The sequence below is a fragment of the Haliotis rubra genome, unplaced genomic scaffold, assembly GCF_003918875.1.
Source record: "Haliotis rubra isolate DU_JTF1 unplaced genomic scaffold, ASM391887v1 Scf1020, whole genome shotgun sequence".
Lineage (NCBI taxonomy): Eukaryota > Metazoa > Mollusca > Gastropoda > Lepetellida > Haliotidae > Haliotis > Haliotis rubra.
In genome coordinates this window covers 129,532-145,541 of record NW_025764916.1, presented here as the reverse complement: position 1 = coordinate 145,541, position 16,010 = coordinate 129,532, and the positions used below count along the sequence as shown (strand labels likewise).

The following is a 16,010-nucleotide window of genomic DNA, read 5'->3' as shown; positions in this document are numbered from 1 at the left end:
TGGTGGTAGATGATAAGTGTTGTTTGATTCTGATATTTATGGGCCGGGAGGTTTCGCCTACATAGGCCTCGCCACAGTCACAGTTGATTTTATAGACAACACCTTTGGGTTGATGTTGTCGTTTAGAGGTGTTCCTGCCATTAGCTTTCAGTAGGGTTTTCAGTGGTGTAGAGCTGGTAAAGTAGGTTTCGATGCCTGCTTCTCGCTTCAGGAGACGGCTGATGTGGTGAGAGGTCTTCCCTATGAAGGGGAGGGAGATACAAATAGGTGCTGGTTCAGGTTTGTTGGGGGCCGGTTTTCTTGTTGGGTGGAGTGTGGTGCTGATAATTTTGACTAGTTTTGGCGGGTAGTGGTTGAACTTGGTGAAAACATGGCGGAGGTGCTGTATTTCTGTAGTGGGACTGGTGGCGGAAAGGTTGATGGCTCGTCTGGTGAGGGTGGACATAATGCCAGTTTTGGTTCTCAAGGGGTGGTTGGAGTCAAAATGAATGTATTGGTCGGAGTGGGTTGGCTTTCTATAGACACTGGTTCGGATCTTGTTGGCTGGGGTTCTGGTTACAAGGACATCTAGAAAGGGAAGTTGACCACTGGATTCTGTTTCTAAGGTGAATTGGACCCGGGGGTGCTGTTGGTTGAGGTGTTGCAGGAGGGCTATCATTGTTAATTAATCTCATCAGCATGTATATTTTGTTTCTACCCCCACCACCATTGGCTTCCTATTGTCACTACATTATTGCCACCGTGCCTTGTTGTTGTTGTTCATCCCCCTGATTCATTCCTACATGTTATTACTTAATCCCTGTTCATGTATATAAGTCTGTTCTGTGCTGTAGTACTTCACTCTTGCTTGACAACGGTATAAGAATCCATACCGAAACGTCGCATCATATATAATAAAGAAGTTGTTATCCATAAACTTTCTTACTTTCTTATTTAGTCACCAACTTCTAAATGCCAATCAAACAGAAAATTCATTTCAGTTGGGATAGATATCAATCAGTTAATTAGATTTGTTAATTAATAAGTTAATTGATAAGTTTTTCATTGGCTCTTACAGGACAACACATAGTACCTACATTGACCGAGGTGTATTGGGATGACACAACAGAGACTGTAGTCCACCTGTTGAGTCCAGACTCATCCTTGATTGATCGAAATGAGGTCCGTCTTCAGAAGAGCAGAAAAATTACTTTATTCTGGAAAGCTGCAGGAGGTCAAAGGGCAAAGCTCAACCTGATACCGTTTCTCAAGGGTGTGTACAGGAAGGTGAGATGAAACATTTCCTGAACTGTTTGTGTTTTGATGTCATAACATCATTCATTCTGACGCTAGCTGGATACTATTAGTTATTCTCTTTCCAGTTCAGAACAGTGAACAAGGCTTGGGGACATTCTGATTGTAAACCATACAGGATAGTTGTAAACCTTTACTGATGCACTGAGTGGTGGTATATGCTTTGGTATTATTAGTCACTGTAAAAGCTGTTGGAAATAGTTGGTTTGCCCTGTGGGGACATTCTGGTTGTAAACCATACAGGATAGTTGTAAACCTTTACTGATGCACTGAGTGGTGGTATATGCTTTGGTATTATTAGTCACTGTAAAAGCTGTTGGAAATAGTTGGTTTGCCCTGTGGGGACATTCTGGTTGTAAACCATACAGGATAGTTGTAAACCTTTACTGATGCACTGAGTGGTGGTATATGCTTTGGTATTATTAGTCACTGTAAAGCTGTTGGAAATAGTTGGTTTGCCCTGTGGGGACATTCTGGTTGTAAACCATACAGGATAGTTGTAAACCTTTACTGATGCACTGAGTGGTGGTATATGCTTTGGTATTATTAGTCACTGTAAAAGCTGTTGGAAATAGTTGGTTTGCCCTGTGGGGACATTCTGGTTGTAAACCATACAGGATAGTTGTAAACCTTTACTGATGCACTGAGTGGTGGTATATGCTTTGGTATTATTAGTCACTGTAAAAGCTGTTTGAAATAGTTGGTTTGCCTTGTGGGGACATTCTGGTTGTAAACCATACAGGATAGTTGTAAACCTTTACTGATGCACTGAGTGGTGGTATATGCTTTGGTATTATTAGTCACTGTAAAAGCTGTTGGAAATAGTTGGTTTGCCCTGTGGGGACATTCTGGTTGTAAACCATACAGGATAGTTGTAAACCTTTACTGATGCACTGAGTGGTGGTATATGCTTGGTATTATTAGTCATTATTATTAGTCACTGTAAAAGCTGTTGGAAATAGTTGGTTTGCCCTGTGGGGACATTCTGGTTGTAAACCATACAGGATAGTTGTAAACCTTTACTGATGCACTGAGTGGTGGTATATGCTTTGGTATTATTAGTCACTGTAAAAGCTGTTTGAAATAGTTGGTTTGCCCTGTGGGGACATTCTGGTTGTAAACCATACAGGATAGTTGTAAACCTTTACTGATGCACTGAGTGGTGGTATATGCTTTGGTATTATTAGTCACTGTAAAAGCTGTTGGAAATAGTTGGTTTGCCCTGTGGGGACATTCTGGTTGTAAACCATACAGGATAGTTGTAAACCTTTACTGATGCACTGAGTGGTGGTATATGCTTTGGTATTATTAGTCACTGTAAAAGCTGTTGGAAATAGTTGGTTTGCTCTGTGGGGACATTCTGGTTGTAAACCATACAGGATAGTTGTAAACCTTTACTGATGCACTGAGTGGTGGTATATGCTTTGGTATTATTAGTCACTGTAAAAGCTGTTGGAAATAGTTGGTTTGCCCTGTGGGGACATTCTGGTTGTAAACCATACAGGATAGTTGTAAACCTTTACTGATGCACTGAGTGGTGGTATATGCTTTGGTATTATTAGTCACTGTAAAAGCTGTTGGAAATAGTTGGTTTGCCCTGTGGGGACATTCTGGTTGTAAACCATACAGGATAGTTGTAAACCTTTACTGATGCACTGAGTGGTGGTATATGCTTTGGTATTATTAGTCACTGTAAAAGCTGTTTGAAATAGTTGGTTTGCCCTGTGGGGACATTCTGGTTGTAAACCATACAGGATAGTTGTAAACCTTTACTGATGCACTGAGTGGTGGTATATGCTTTGGTATTATTAGTCACTGTAAAAGCTGTTGGAAATAGTTGGTTTGCCCTGTGGGGACATTCTGGTTGTAAACCATACAGGATAGTTGTAAACCTTTACTGATGCACTGAGTGGTGGTATATGCTTTGGTATTATTAGTCACTGTAAAAGCTGTTGGAAATAGTTGGTTTGCTCTGTGGGGACATTCTGGTTGTAAACCATACAGGATAGTTGTAAACCTTTACTGATGCACTGAGTGGTGGTATATACAGGATGCTTTGGTATTATTAGTCACTGTAAAGCTGTTGGAAATAGTTGGTTTGCCCTCTGTGGGGACATTCTGGTTGTAAACCATACAGGATAGTTGTAAACCTTTACTGATGCACTGAGTGGTGGTATATGCTTTGGTATTATTAGTCACTGTAAAAGCTGTTGGAAATAGTTGGTTTGCCCTGTGGGGACATTCTGGTTGTAAACCATACAGGATAGTTGTAAACCTTTCTACTGACTGATGCACTGAGTGGTGGTATTCGGTTTGGTATTGTTAGTCACTATAAAAGATGTTGGAAATAGTTGGTTTGCTCTGTGGGGACATTCTGGTTGTAAACCATACAGGATAGTTGTAAACCTTTCTACTGACTGATGCACTGAGTGGTGGTATTCGGTTTGGTATTGTTAGTTACTGTAAAAGCTGTTGGAATTAGTTGGTTTGCCCTGTTGTAAGTATGAGTGCAATAGAGGTTGATTTTTGCATTTTCTAACTTAGGGATGGAATGGAGTGAAACAGACCATGGATCATTCATTGCAAGCTACTGTGGAAACTGTCTATATTCCTGACCAATCATTAGCTACCAAAGGCCATTGTAGTGTCAAAATATGCTGGACAGATGGCATGCAAAAGAAGGGCTGTTTTAAGTAAAATCTGCTTCAAGTTCTGACATTGTGTAAAGTAAATTATCACTTAAAAGAACATTTTGGAAATTTAGTTATTTGTTTCATACTTTGTCGTGAGTATTTGTTCAAAAAGTTTTTGCTGACAGCAATTTTAACTGGCTGTCAACATATTTGTGTGAGTATATGCACTAGTTTTACAAATACTGTCATTGTCTCTTACAGAATGTACTAGATAGCATTGCAACCACTATTCATAGATGTGGTGAACGCTGGAAGGAGGAGATGAGGATGTCTCTGGACTACTGCTTCACGAAGGACATCACTTTATCAACATATGTAAGGATGAAAGTCATTGTTCTTGATTGTTGTTCCACACTCAGCATTTAGCCAGGTCTATAATAGGGCTGCAATGATTCGATTCGGTTCTTCGAAAATCAAATCTGACACCTTAGTTTCGATTTTCGATAACCATTATCACTATTTTTATTCAATATTTGAATACCTATTTAAATTATTTCCACACAGCCAGAATGTAATTTTGACTCCAACTTGAGCAGTTTCGAGCCCTGAAATAAGGCGATAGGGTTAATTATCCAATGAGAATTGTTGTTAGTAGACATCGCCAAGTTGGCGATGGATTTCACACTAAAAATGCAGACTCTGAGAGTTAAATGAAATCTGATGTTTTTACTTGTATGAAGAAGCAAAAATGATCGAATCGAGGGTCCAATATCGAAAATCGAATTGAAGTCTGGTTGAATCATTGCAGCCCTAGTCTATATTGTCTGTTGGAAAATATTCAAGTGTTTTATGGGACCAGTTCAGATGTTCAGTGTAGGAAAAGAAATTAATTCCATAAGTATTGAGATATACCATACTTGTACCCATAAACATTAATTTTGAAAATGTTCAATTCTTTGTAATACTCATAAACAATGAGAGACATATGTTAGTGCTGTTCCATATGTTTTGATGAAACATCAACAATATTCTGGAATGCTCAGACAAGGAATTATGGATGAGTATTGATAACTTCACAGTTTGGATGGTAAAGATTCATTGATAGAAAGTCCTGGGCTTTGGTTGGGTCTTCAGTGCTTCTCTCGATCTGGTACCTGAGGTGCTTGGTCCAGAGGCATTGTCTCCAGCCAAGGAGGACTGTTTGTCTTGACTTGAGGGCCAGATATGTCACTGCCTCAGCCACCCACGAGCTCCAAGCCACTTGCTTTGACATAACCTGCTCTGGAATCTGATGCTTGGTACCGAGTGGAGCATCCACTGGAACCCTTCTTACCCCTAGTATCATCAGCTTGGCCCTTGGTCTGTAGCTGGGGCTCGGGGCATGATTTGATGTAGGGGAGGTTGAGGGCTCTGAGGGGCCATTTCACTTCTACTCAGCATATGGCTGACATTCTACCACATGCTGCATTACTGATCTATTCAGTCTGCTGCACCACAGGTGATGTGCACAGTTATGGGCATACACTGGCTGTGGCTGGCGACCTCGGCTTCTACACAGCAAACCCAGGTGACCTTCCTGTATTGGCTGGGTTCTACCCTCTTTTCCAGGTTGTAGCAGGTCATCTGGGAAGCTGTGGATGTGGCTACCTCCTTTATGTATTCAAGGCCTGGTTGGAGCAGCTGTGGCTCTCTTGCACCCATGCTTCCTGTGCTGGTTCTTCCTCAGTGATGGCACTGACTTCCAGCTCTACTGGATATTGCCAGCAGCTGCTAATTAAGACAAGAGGAAGAATTGTGCCAATCTTTGGGTGTTGTCCAAACTCAGGGAAGGTCATCTTCCACAGTGTTCTCTTCCCGAGTTCTTCGGATAAGGTGCACTCCAGTGCCGTCCTGCCTGGAGAAGACAAAGGTTCTACAAGATGAAATCCAGGCTCAACTGGACAAGTCTGCTATAGATTGAGTTCCGTTATTCATGGTTCATTATTCCACATACTTCCACTTTACCAAAAAGCCCAGAGGCTATAGGCCCATACTCAACCTCAAAGTGTTCAGTCCAGCGATTTGGCTCATGCCAGTCGACACAAGGATGCATACTGTCACACCCCTGATTCAAGAGATACCTTTGGTTCTCTTTTGACATGATTTGCTACCAATTTCAGGTAATCCCCTTCAGCTAGTCCACTGATCCAGGGGTGTTTACCTAATTCATGGTAGCGCCAACACAGGATGAGTGGTTGAAAATGTTGAGCACTAACTCAACCAGCGAGTCTAGATAGGCTCTACACACTCGGTGCTTGAGGTATATCATGAAACACAAACCTAATGCTTACTCAGGATCAGTTCTTGTAGGTGTCATGTCTCTCTCTCACTCAATCGTATCACCAGGGTACAAGAGTTAGTGTTATATTGCTTCTCCTGCCCTGAGGCCTCGGCTCAGACCTGGCACCGTCTGCTGGGTCACACCGCAGCATCTGTAGATTTGGTATGGCAGGCTTAGAGGATGCACCCTATACGGCAAGATTTGGTAAGCCTGTAGGCTCTCTCATAGGATCTCAAGAAGGTACTCATAGACCAAGAGTGGTTGGCTCCAGGTTTTCTAGCTTGCAGCAGGTCCTCTGGGAAGCTGTGGATGTGGTTACCTCTTTCATGTATTCATGTTCCCTGTGCTGGTTCTTCCTCTCCGCTGTTGCTGATGTTCAGTTCTACTGTATGACTCCAGCTTGAGCAGAGATTCTTAGGTGAACCAGCCCAACTTTGGAATTGCTGATTGTTCTTGATTGGCTGTCTTCTCATATGTTTTCAAGTCCTTCGTCTCTCTGACGAACTCTCTCTACTTTTTAATGTTACCTCTTGCAGAAGGCAGTGTCACTGATGGTGTTTCACAAAGACTGGGTCAAAATTTACCTCCATAATACTTACCAAAGATCAATCACGCTTTCCGGGTGACAGGTCCTAGCTTCCTGCTCTTTCACAGCCTTCCACATTTGGGACCTCTCCTTCAAGTACTCACCCATTGATGTCTGCAAGGGATTCAAATTCTATATCAAATGAACAAAAGGGATCCACAAGGGTTCCCAATTGTTCTGCTGTTATGGTGGAGGGTAGACTGGGGAGCCAGCCAGCAAACAGACTAATTGTCGCTGGCTGGTATCTACTCTGTGTATGGCTCACAGTGTTAAGGGTAAGTCTCCCCTTGAGGGCTTGAAGGCTCATTCGGTCAGGCATTTGCAGTAGCCCAGATCATTGAAGAAATCTGCTGTTTCTACCCCACCGAGCTCCTTCATTCATAACTAACAACTCGACACACATATTCTTGGGATTGTGTTCTGTTTGGTCAGTCAGTTCTCCCCAGTGGGCAGAGTCCTGCCACCCTTACCAAAAAGTTTGGTCGTTGGTCTTGATTCTGTTCTTGACTTCTGTCATTTCCATGGTTCATGGTCACAACATCTTCTTCCTTACCACCCTTCAGGGTTGGGTTTAGTTTGGGTGTTAAGTACCTCCCTTTCGTTCTCCTTCTCAAAAGGGGGTTGAGGGTGTGGGTATGGAATATTGAATGCTCATTAGCACATGTAGGTAGGAACCTTACCCTAATTACAAGATGTTTTCAGCAGCAGAAATGCATATATGTACCCCAAATAAGACTCTCTGTATTTTTATCCAAAATTGAACTTGTGAACTTGTCGCCTCTGACTGAAATTGTGCCTGTGTCATGGCCAGTCAGAGCAGTATCTGTTGTCAGGTTGAACATCAGTAGACAGCTTCTCCTCAGAACCATTGAACAGTGATACTAAAGCTTATCATGGGTGTTCCAACCAGTAAGGTGCATTTGTGGCCAAGAAGTGTGATTCATGTTTCTTGTTCTTCTAATTGTTCCTTCTTTGTTGATTTGTTCATGTAGTTTAACTGCAGTTGAACTTGAATCAGAGATGTGAAGCTGAAACCTTGTGTACTGACCCCAGTTATTCTGCCTTTAAAACATGTAATTTTCACTTATTGATCAGCAACCATTTCTATTTTTACCATTATGAAATCAGTTAAATACAGAAACATTCAGATGTGTCTCTTTAGTAAAGGTTTTGTCTCTTGCATCTTAGAATAGTAATTAATATGACCAAGAAACTCTTTAAGAACAAAAACAGTATGTCTGAAGTATACAGTTATTGATATGTAGCTTGTGTACTTGACATAACATATTGCATTCTTCACCTTATTTAGGTAGTGGAGACAGTAAAGGACCAAAAATGGGAGGACGTTGTCAAATTTAGTGAAATATCAAGCAAAAAATCAAAAGTTGCCAGAACAAAGAAACAAGTAGAGACTAAAAAGAAAAAGAACAACTACAGCTACACGCCCCCAGATTTTAGCGTCTGGGTGGAGGAGTGTTTCGCCTACAAGGACACTCTCTACCTGTCAGTGTATGATGGTCACACAATCAGGAGGGTTCAAGTGGTATGTATATCTACAAGCTCTGAGACATTAGTACATAGCAAACTATATACTGACCATTCTTTGAGTGGCATTCCTGCTTGACAATGGTACAAGAATCTTGTATCGAAACAAAATAAAAGAAGTAAGCAGTAATGAATATAGTAACCTGTCTGTACAACCACGTACAACCATGCAGACCCTAGATATGAATCTGAATCAGAATGAACCTTAAAATGAAATTTGTGACAATTCCCCTGTATTCCTGAATTCTGAAAATATAAATGTCCAAATGTTAAATATTTTTTGCATCCTTGACTATTTCCAGTTTAATAATTACAAATATCTTATACCTGCTTGAGATGAAAGCTTTGTTTTGAGTCCAGTTTGAAAAAATGACTTCATAAAATAGAAACAAGTGGTGACATCACCAGTACTTGACCAAACTTTATTGTGACATGTCAAATACAGCAGTGAACATGCAGAATAATGGCTCCCAGATCAGATACACTGACAAACCTAACCAGCTAATACTAACATCTACTGATTCAGTTGAATATATTGGACTCAATTGTATGAAACCATGAAATTTAAATTAGATATATGCCAACAGGAGTCATTTTGTTTTATTGATGGTTTGATTTTCATGAGTGATAGAAATTTTGTTTAAAGTTGGCAACAAGAATGGCAAAACTGGTCGCATCAGTTCTGAAAGGAAGCTCTTTATGCAAATCAATCCAAGGTATATATCATGATGGAATGGAGATATTATACACTGGCTAATGGTATGTGTGTGACAGTTTGTAGACTGTACCAACAAGGCCAGCTTCCTGGAACCAGTAGCGAGAATGGACTACGTGTATGACGCATATATTGACACAGAGGACCCCAGTCTGCACCAGGCGAGGACCGGCAGGACCCAGAACTGTCCTCAAGAAGACATCATGTGGCGCTATGGGTTGAACAATGAACGTCAAAAGTATGTGTTCAACTTCTGCATTACCTCTGTGTTTATGATATGTTCCCAACAACCTATAAAGGTCAAAGACGAGGAATCTTGGTCAGGGTAGGTTCCCAGCAACCTGTACTGGTCAAAGATGGGGATTCTGGGTTAGGGTAGGTTCCCAGGAACCTGTACTGGTCAAAGACGGGGATTCTGGGTTAGGGTAGGTTCCCAGGAACCTGTACTGGCCAAAGACGGGGATTCTGGGTTAGGGTAGGTTCCCAGCAACCTATACTGGTCAAAGACGGGGATTCTGGATTAGGGTAGGTTCCCAACAACCTGTACTGGTCAAAGACGGGGATTCTGGATTAGGGTAGGTTCCCAACAACCTGTACTGGTCAAAGACGGGGATTCTGGGTTAGGGTAGGTTCCCAGCAACTTATTCTGGTCAAAGACGGGGACTCTGGGTCAGGGTAGGTTACCAACAACTTATACTGGTCAAAGACGGGGATTCTGGGTTAGGGTAGGTTCCCAGCAACCTGTACTGGTCAAAGACGGGGATTCTTGGTTAGGGTAGGTTACCAACAACCTATACTGTTCAAAGATGGGGATTCTGGGTTAGGGTAGGTTCCCAGCAACCTGTACTGGCCAAAGACGGGGATTCTGGGTTAGGGTAGGTTCCCAGCAACCTATACTGGTCAAAGACGGGGATTCTGGATTAGGGTAGGTTCCCAACAACCTATAATGGTCACAGGTGTATTTGATAGTATAGGTTCCAAGCAACCTGTGCAATCTTCAGGAAGTGGCTTGATTGATTGCATTCTATTTAAGCATTTAGCAGTATCAGGGCATGTTGTTCTGTTTTGCTGGTCAATGCTAGAACCCCTCATCATATCGCTGTAATACAACTGAGTACAAAAACAGCAAACTTACTTGATGGAAAGTCAGTTATTGGGGTATGATGACACAATATGTCAGCCAGCTCTTGACTGAGAACTGATCTCTAGTACTAGTTGCCTATGTATGTAATGTCCAATTACAGAAACAATTGTCCACAAGTCAGTCATCTTCTCACCAGCATGAGATATTGTTATCATTCAGAAAAAAGCAAAGCCAGTATTCTGAAGACCAGTAGTGCTACTGAACACTTTATTACATGGCCATGTGGTGCCTGTTTCAGATGGCAATTTGTTTTTGGCAAGAAAGGAGAGTTACTGAAGACATTCTCAGACAATCAAATGGTGGAGCCATATGTTCTTGGGAAGAAGCTCTATGGCCTCAGAGATGACAGACTCAGGTACAGTACACCGTGCTTTGTGTATTTGTTGTCCCAGCTGTGGAAAACAGAACAATGTTGTTACCATTCCTAGATCTCCTTATGGGACTGCTGAATCCCACTCTACTCTACTGTAGCAAAGATTCCATTTGAGCTCATCCAGAACTCCTGACAAATCTCTGAATCTGGGCCTTTATGGGCTGAGCCAGAACCCCTGTCAAATCACTGGACCTAGTTCCAGACAGGCTGATCCAGAACCCCTGTACAATCTCTGGACCTAGTCCTGTACATTCTGATCTAGAACCCTGGCACAATCTCTGCAACAGGTCACAGACAGGCTGATCCAGAACCCCTGTAAAATCTTTGTAATAGGTTACGGACAGGCTGATCCACATCCCTGGCAAAATCTCTGGAACAGGTCACGGACAGGCTGATCCAGAACCCCTGTAAAATCTCTGGAACAGTTCACAGACAGGCTGATCCAGAACCCCTGTAAAATCTCTGGAACAGGTCACAGACAGGGTGATCCAGACTCCCTGTACAATCTCTGGAACAGGTCACAGACAGGCTGATCCAGAACCCCTGTACAATCTCTGCAACAGGTCACAGACAGGCTGATACAGAACCCCTGTAAAATCTCTGAAACAGGTTACAGACAGGCTGATCCAGAACCCCTGTAAAATCTCTGGAACAGGTCACAGACAGGCTGATCCAGAACCCCTGTAAAATCTCTGGAACAGGTCACAGACAGGCTGATCCAGAACCCCTGTACAATCTCTGGAACAGGTCACAGACAGGCTGATCCAGAACCCCTGTAAAATCTTTGTAATAGGTTACGGACAGGCTGATCCACATCCCTGGCAAAATCTCTGGAACAGGTCACGGACAGGCTGTTCCAGAACCCCTGTAAAATCTCTGGAACAGGTCACAGACAGGGTGATCCAGACTCCCTGTAAAATCTCTGGAACAGGTCACAGACAGGCTGATCCAGACTCCCTGTAAAATCTCTGGAACAGGTCACAGACAGGGTGATCCAGAACCCCTGTAAAATCTCTGAAACAGGTCACAGACAGGGTGATCCAGACTCCCTGTAAAATCTCTGGAACAGGTCACAGACAGGCTGATCCAGAACCCCTGTAAAATCTCTGGAACAGGTCACAGACAGGGTGATCCAGACTCCCTGTAAAATCTCTGGAACAGGTCACAGACAGGCTGATCCAGAACCCCTGTACAATCTCTGCAACAGGTCACAGACAGGCTGATACAGAACCCCTGTACAATCTCTGCAACAGGTCACAGACAGGCTGATACAGAACCCCTGTAAAATCTCTGGAACAGGTTACAGACAGGCTGATCCAGAACCCCTGTAAAATCTCTGAAACAGGTCACAGACAGGCTGATCCAGAACCCCTGTAAAATCTCTGAAACAGGTCACAGACAGGGTGATCCAGAACCCCTGTAAAATCTCTGAAACAGGTCACAGACAGGGTGATCCAGAACCCCTGTAAAATCTCTGGAACAGGTCACAGACAGGGTGATCCAGAACCCCTGTAAAATCTCTGGAACAGGTCACAGACAGGCTGATCCAGAACCCCTGTAAAATCTCTGGAACAGGTCACAGACAGGCTGATCCAGAACCCCTGTACAATCTCTGGAACAGGTCACAGACAGGCTGATCCAGAACCCCTGTAAAATCTCTGAAACAGGTCACAGACAGGCTGATCCAGAACCCCTGTAAAATCTCTGGAACAGGTCACAGACAGGCTGATCCAGCACCCCTGTAAAATCTCTGGAACAGGTCACAGACAGGCTGATCCAGAACCCCTGTACAATCTCTGCAACAGGTCACAGACAGGCTGATCCAGAACCCCTGTAAAATCTCTGGAACAGGTCACAGACAGGCTGATCCAGAACCATACTCTTTTGAATGTAACTGGGCAGTGTTATGCATTCACAAATCTTCTTCTGAAGGTTTTGTGGTGTCAGGGATATGCTGGGGGGTTATGATATACACTGTGAATCTCACGCACGCCTCTAATCAGACATGAGAACGGCAAATCACAAAAAACAACACTGAAAATGTAGCCGGGAGTCTTTTATTGCAGATTTACATCAATCTCAAAAACATTCAAATTGAAACAAAATTATGGATCTGTGGAAACTTCTCATGTCTGGAATATTTATGTGCAAAGTTAGTGATCCCCACCCCCCTGCATGTCATGTACAAAATCAAAGACACACACCCTAGTACTTGTGTACAAAATTGATTAACACCCTCCCCCACACACAGCTCCCCAGAAGAAAATGGATGACCCCCCTTAAAATCATCATCATCCCCCTACCTCATACAACCAGATGACAGACAATGTGTGTCCCTTCTTTCTTTTATTATAATCCTTGTTCCAGAGTCCGATGTGATCCTATCTCTGCAGATGATGAGGTTTTGAGTGAAGAGTTACCTGAAATAAAAACTCTTCTTTTTGGAGGAAACAAAGTCATGGCTGTAACAGACAGTGCAATCTACTTCCTGCATCCTGAAACTCTTCAAACCCTAAATGTTACCCAGCAACAAGCCAGGTAGGGGCTGCTCTTGAGTAACCATGGTAACTTGTTAATCTATGCGAGCCTTTGTATAAAGTGCTCTTAATCCTAAGGTAAAAGTATATGCTATACCTTAACCTAGACTTATGACGTTCTTAGCACTAAGGTCGTTTTGTACAATGGCACCATGGTTAACAAGGGAAAATGGGGCGTAACTTATTTTAACAAATTACGTACAAAAAATTTTGCACTGTATTTTCAAAATTTCTGTTAGTTAGCTTTTTAGTCTGTAACCATGGTAACTCAAGCATATATATTTTGTACTCATCATGTCGTCTATATTTGTTTTTTTCTGTTTACAGCTGCAGTCTGAAGGTGAGTGAGGATGGCCTCTACATCAGCTTCCCACAAGGATGTTCAGCCAGGGTCCTGGAGCAGAAAAAACTGGAGGAGAAGACGAGACTTGCATTAAGCATCGGTACAACTCTGATGTTTGTGGATGTCACAGACGATGCTGTAGAGATTGTCATGGACATTTTGGTTCCTGGAATTGCTGTGGAATGTTATTCCATAAGTGGACATGGTAAATACTGCTATTTCAGGACAGGATCCAGCAATATTTGAATGAAAGTGTTCAACAAATGAAGATAATTAACCTCTTGTGCTTCAGTATAAAAAACATCATATAATCAGAATTTTTTGCTTAATATATATTTGCTATTGAAATACATTTGAGTATTACTCAATACATATAATATAATTCTTAAAATATTTGCGTCCGCCCAGAGAGCGGAAGGTCGCGGGTTCAATTCCCGGTCGCGTCATTCCAAAAGATATTAAAATATGGTACTTGTTGGTCCCTGCCTGGCGCTCAGCATTACAAGGACTGGTCGGCTCAGAGTCAGTATAATGTGTCTGAGTTGGGTATTCATGCTTAACTGCGGCATGGTATCTCAGTGAGCTAGCACTACAAAACCAGTCTGGGCTAGTACAAGCAGCCGCACATACACCAACATTGCACCTTGTCATATGACCAAAATATTTGTGCAACGTTAAACCCCATTTCACCTCACTTAATATATTTATAGTGTAAATCATATTGTCACTCACTGCAGTGACTTTTGACTCCCTGTGAAAACACATTTACAACGGGAGAGGTCAAGGCCATTTATTTCAAAATTCTCAATCGCAAACTACAGCATTGTACAAATATACAAACATAGACTTGTCAACTTTTGTTTCCAGGTGATTTTCTCGTGTCAGTCACTATGCAGGAAGACCAAAGTTTCTACAGAGAGCATGTCTTCCACTATGATTGTCATGGGAAGATCCTAGGGGTGCTGCCCTTCCTTGGACCCGGACCAAGATGTTTCTCTGTGGAGTACCTGAAGGGTCGGGAGGAGGTGACAGACACGGATTGTGGCAGGAGGGGCTGGCATGTGTTTATGAGGGATGGCCATGAGGGGATTATAGGTGTACGTCTGTGAATACCAGGAACTGTCACAGACTGGCCACCAGGGGATTATAGGCGTATGTCTCTGAATACCAGAAACTGTCACAGACTGGCCACCAGGGGATTATAGGTGTACGTCTGTGAATACCGGGAACTGTGACAGACTGACCATCAGGGGATTCTGGGCGTATGCCTGTGTATAGCAGGAACTGTCACAGACTGGCCATCAGGGGATTCTGGGCGTATGCCTGTGTATAGAGGGAACTGTCACAGACTAGCCATCAGGGGAATATAGGTGTACATCTGTGAATAACAGGAATTATCACGGAGCAGTTTACCAGCATATGGGACCATCTGAATCACAGTTGAAAAGGGGGATACTTGTAACGAAATTATGAAGATCTATTTCAGTCATCAAGGCATGACATTGATTGATCTGAAGAGTGCCCCTTTTCCAATATACATGTACCAGGACATGTACCAGGAGACATTGAAAGCAGTTGTCGTCATGAGTGACAGGGTCTTCATTGCGGAGGGTTTTTGTTGTGAATGATCATCAGAAGAAAGTACTTGGTCTGATCCTGCAGAGAGGATGTTCCAGAGATCGAGTTAGTGTTGAGACTAATTCCATGCTTGACAGCTGCAGAACTGTGCTGACTTCTTGGAAAAGAGTCCTGGTTTGATGCCTATGTAGCAGGGAGTCATCCCACAAGATGGCATCCTTACCTTGTTAGCTTGGGGTTAACTCTTTGGTCGTGTGGACAAGGCATCTGACTTCGGATCAGAAGGTCTGTGGTTTGAATCCAAGCAAGGAACTCGGAAATTTATGGCCACTTCACCTACAAGGGTTCAACTTGCAGTCCATGTAACACAGAATAGGTTGCTGAAGACCAATTCTAGATACAGCATGCAGTTGGTGAGAATAAACTTGGTGCTGTTAATTCATGACCCAGAGACTTTGTCAGCATGAAAGCAGTGATTGTTAAGACAGATTACGTGCAGTGTGATGTTTGTATATATTTATATATATATTGTATTTATTAAACTGTATATTTCTTTTGCCTTATGATAAACTGTATGTGATGAACAGTTAAAGTATACAAATCTCTGTCTGTGTCCATGTTTTTTCTTATCCCAAGGAAATTTTACTCATAAATGGCCTCACATTTTGATCATGTGCGCACATTTTGACAACAGTAAAAGTACTTCCATTAGAAAAAAAGGACTCCAAAATACATGGCCTTTCCATTCTTGGATTGAACCATGAAGTAAACACATATGAGTTGACTTTCCCTGATGAAGGCCATACGGTTTCTTCACCACAAGCTATCTAATCCTGAATGACCTTTACTCAACACAGATGGGGGTCATTTTAGGTCATCAGTGTTCGATATCCTCAGTTAATAGGGGAAATTCTTAACTATTCATTGTTTAATATTTTCAGTT

General features: G+C 42.5%; 2 protein-coding genes across 2 annotated transcripts in view; both read left to right on the top strand.

Moving 5' to 3' along the window:
- LOC124270860 overlaps positions 1-15,672 on the top strand; it is a 35,414-nt gene extending 19,742 nt beyond the window's left edge. Inside the window, exons 11-18 of the mRNA XM_046705923.1 lie at positions 1,058-1,266; positions 4,188-4,301; positions 8,142-8,375; positions 9,152-9,330; positions 10,475-10,591; positions 12,977-13,147; positions 13,474-13,694; positions 14,357-15,672. Coding sequence (XP_046561879.1) covers positions 1,058-1,266; positions 4,188-4,301; positions 8,142-8,375; positions 9,152-9,330; positions 10,475-10,591; positions 12,977-13,147; positions 13,474-13,694; positions 14,357-14,598 — 1,487 coding nt within the window. The 3' untranslated portion in view covers positions 14,599-15,672. The remainder of the gene's footprint in view (positions 1-1,057; positions 1,267-4,187; positions 4,302-8,141; positions 8,376-9,151; positions 9,331-10,474; positions 10,592-12,976; positions 13,148-13,473; positions 13,695-14,356) is intronic.
- The window catches only part of LOC124270783, an 88,747-nt gene that overhangs the window by 20,796 nt on the left and 51,941 nt on the right, over positions 1-16,010 (top strand). The gene's annotated exons all lie outside the window — the stretch shown is intronic.